General features: G+C 72.0%; 1 protein-coding gene across 1 annotated transcript in view; it reads right to left on the minus strand.

Annotated features, from left to right (window-relative positions):
* FOXQ1 (forkhead box Q1) overlaps positions 1–1447 on the minus strand; it is a 2928-nt gene extending 1481 nt beyond the window's left edge. Inside the window, exon 1 of the mRNA XM_023221146.2 lies at positions 6–1447. Within this exon, the coding sequence (XP_023076914.1) occupies positions 6–688 (683 nt within the window). The 5' untranslated portion in view covers positions 689–1447. The remainder of the gene's footprint in view (positions 1–5) is intronic.
* Positions 1448–1663: the final 216 nt, after the last annotated feature.

The raw sequence follows: 1663 nt of genomic DNA on the forward strand, positions 1-1663 counted from the left end.
GGGGCCGCAGCCCGGGCGCGGGGGCCGGCGCGCGGTGGCTGAGGCGCTTGCGGCGGCGGCGGAAGACCCCGTCGGCGAAGGTGTACTCGCTGTTGGGGTTGAGCATCCAGTAGTTGTCCTTGCCCCAGGGCCGCGAGGGGTCGCGCAGCACCTTGACGAAGCAGTCGTTGAGCGAAAGGTTGTGGCGCACGGAGTTGCGCCAGCCCGTGTAGCTGCCGCGGAAAAAGGGGAACTTGCCCATGAGGTACTCGTTGATCTCCGCCAGCGTCAAGCGCCCGCCCGCCGAGTCGCGGATGGCCATGGCGATGAGCGCGATGTACGAGTAGGGGGGCTTGGGCCGCCGCGTATACGGCTTGCTGCGTGCGCCCTCGCCGCTCCCCGCGCCGCCCGCGCCCGGCCCCGCCGCCCCGGCCTCCGCGCCCTCCGCCACCGCCGCTGCAGCCGCTGCTGCCGGGATCTCCTCCTCCGCGCCTGGCCCGCCGCCCGCGCTCTGTTCGCCGTCGCCCGGCGGATCTCTGGCGCCGCCGCCCGCGGCCGGGCTGTTGGCCGCGCAGTCCCCATCCGAGCCCAGAGAGTCGTCTCCCACCGCCGACAGCGGGGACGGCGCGTCGCTGCCGCCCGCACCCTCCAGGTCACTGCCCGGCTTGTCCCCGTGGGCCGCGCGAGGGGCGAACACCTCCAACTTCATGCCCGCGCACCCAGTCCCTCCCCGGCGTCGTACCCTCTTCTTTGGCGCAGTCTAGGCAGGCTGGTGCCAGGGAAGGGGATGGCGCTCCGGGGCCGGGGATCTTCGCCTTTTTCTCCCGGGAGCTCTACCCTGGTCTTCCGAGACAGTCACTTTTCCGGAGTCCTCTTCCGCTGGGCTTTTTCTTTGGAGGGGCTGTGAGTGTTGGGTGGACTAAGGGGCGGAGACGGAGGAGTTGGGTGGGTGTCGCCTTCGGTTTGAGGTTGAGACTTTGGGGTGAGTGCGTGCAGGGGCCGCGGTTCCACCCTCGGGTGCCCGGGCGCGCCGGGCTTAGAAGGCTTTCCTGCCGGAGAGAAGCAGCGTGCGCATCTGCTGCTGGTTGAAGAGCCCAGGAGGGGTTCTTCACTGGCGGTCCCAGGTCCCGTGTGGGCGTCTTCGGGGCACGGAAATGGTGCCAGACGCTGTGCGTGCCACCGTGGGGGAGGGTCCGGCGCCTTCAGCCTTGAGCACCCGCGGAGGCGAGTCCCCGAGGCCGCTGCGCCCGCAGCCGCCTTCCCGCCCCCAGCCTCCGGGGCAGCATCTCCCCGCTGGCCTGCCGCGGCTGCGTCTCGCCTCCACCTTCGGGCCGGCCCAATTTAACTCTGCGGCGGCTCCGCGGGGGCGGGGCCTGGGCGCGGACTGCAAGGGGTGGGGCAACGAGGTGGCCGAGGTGGCGGCGGCTCCCCAGCTCCCCACCGGGCGCGCACCAGGCGGAGGCCACACTGCAGCGCGGCGGCAAAGTCGCTGGCGCAGGTTGTTTGTTTTGGGTTTGCTGGCCCCGCCTTCCTCCTCCCTCCAATGGGGAGCGCGCGCGCCGCTGTGGGTTTGCGCGTGTCTGTGAGTATGCGTGTGTGCGCGCGCGGGGCCTCCCCGCCCGCCGGCTCCTCTGCTGAGGTGTGGACCCCAGCCCCCCGCAGCCCGCGAGGGCTCCCTGCGCCC

The sequence above is a fragment of the Piliocolobus tephrosceles genome, chromosome 5 (genome assembly GCF_002776525.5).
Source record: "Piliocolobus tephrosceles isolate RC106 chromosome 5, ASM277652v3, whole genome shotgun sequence".
Taxonomy (NCBI): domain Eukaryota; kingdom Metazoa; phylum Chordata; class Mammalia; order Primates; family Cercopithecidae; genus Piliocolobus; species Piliocolobus tephrosceles.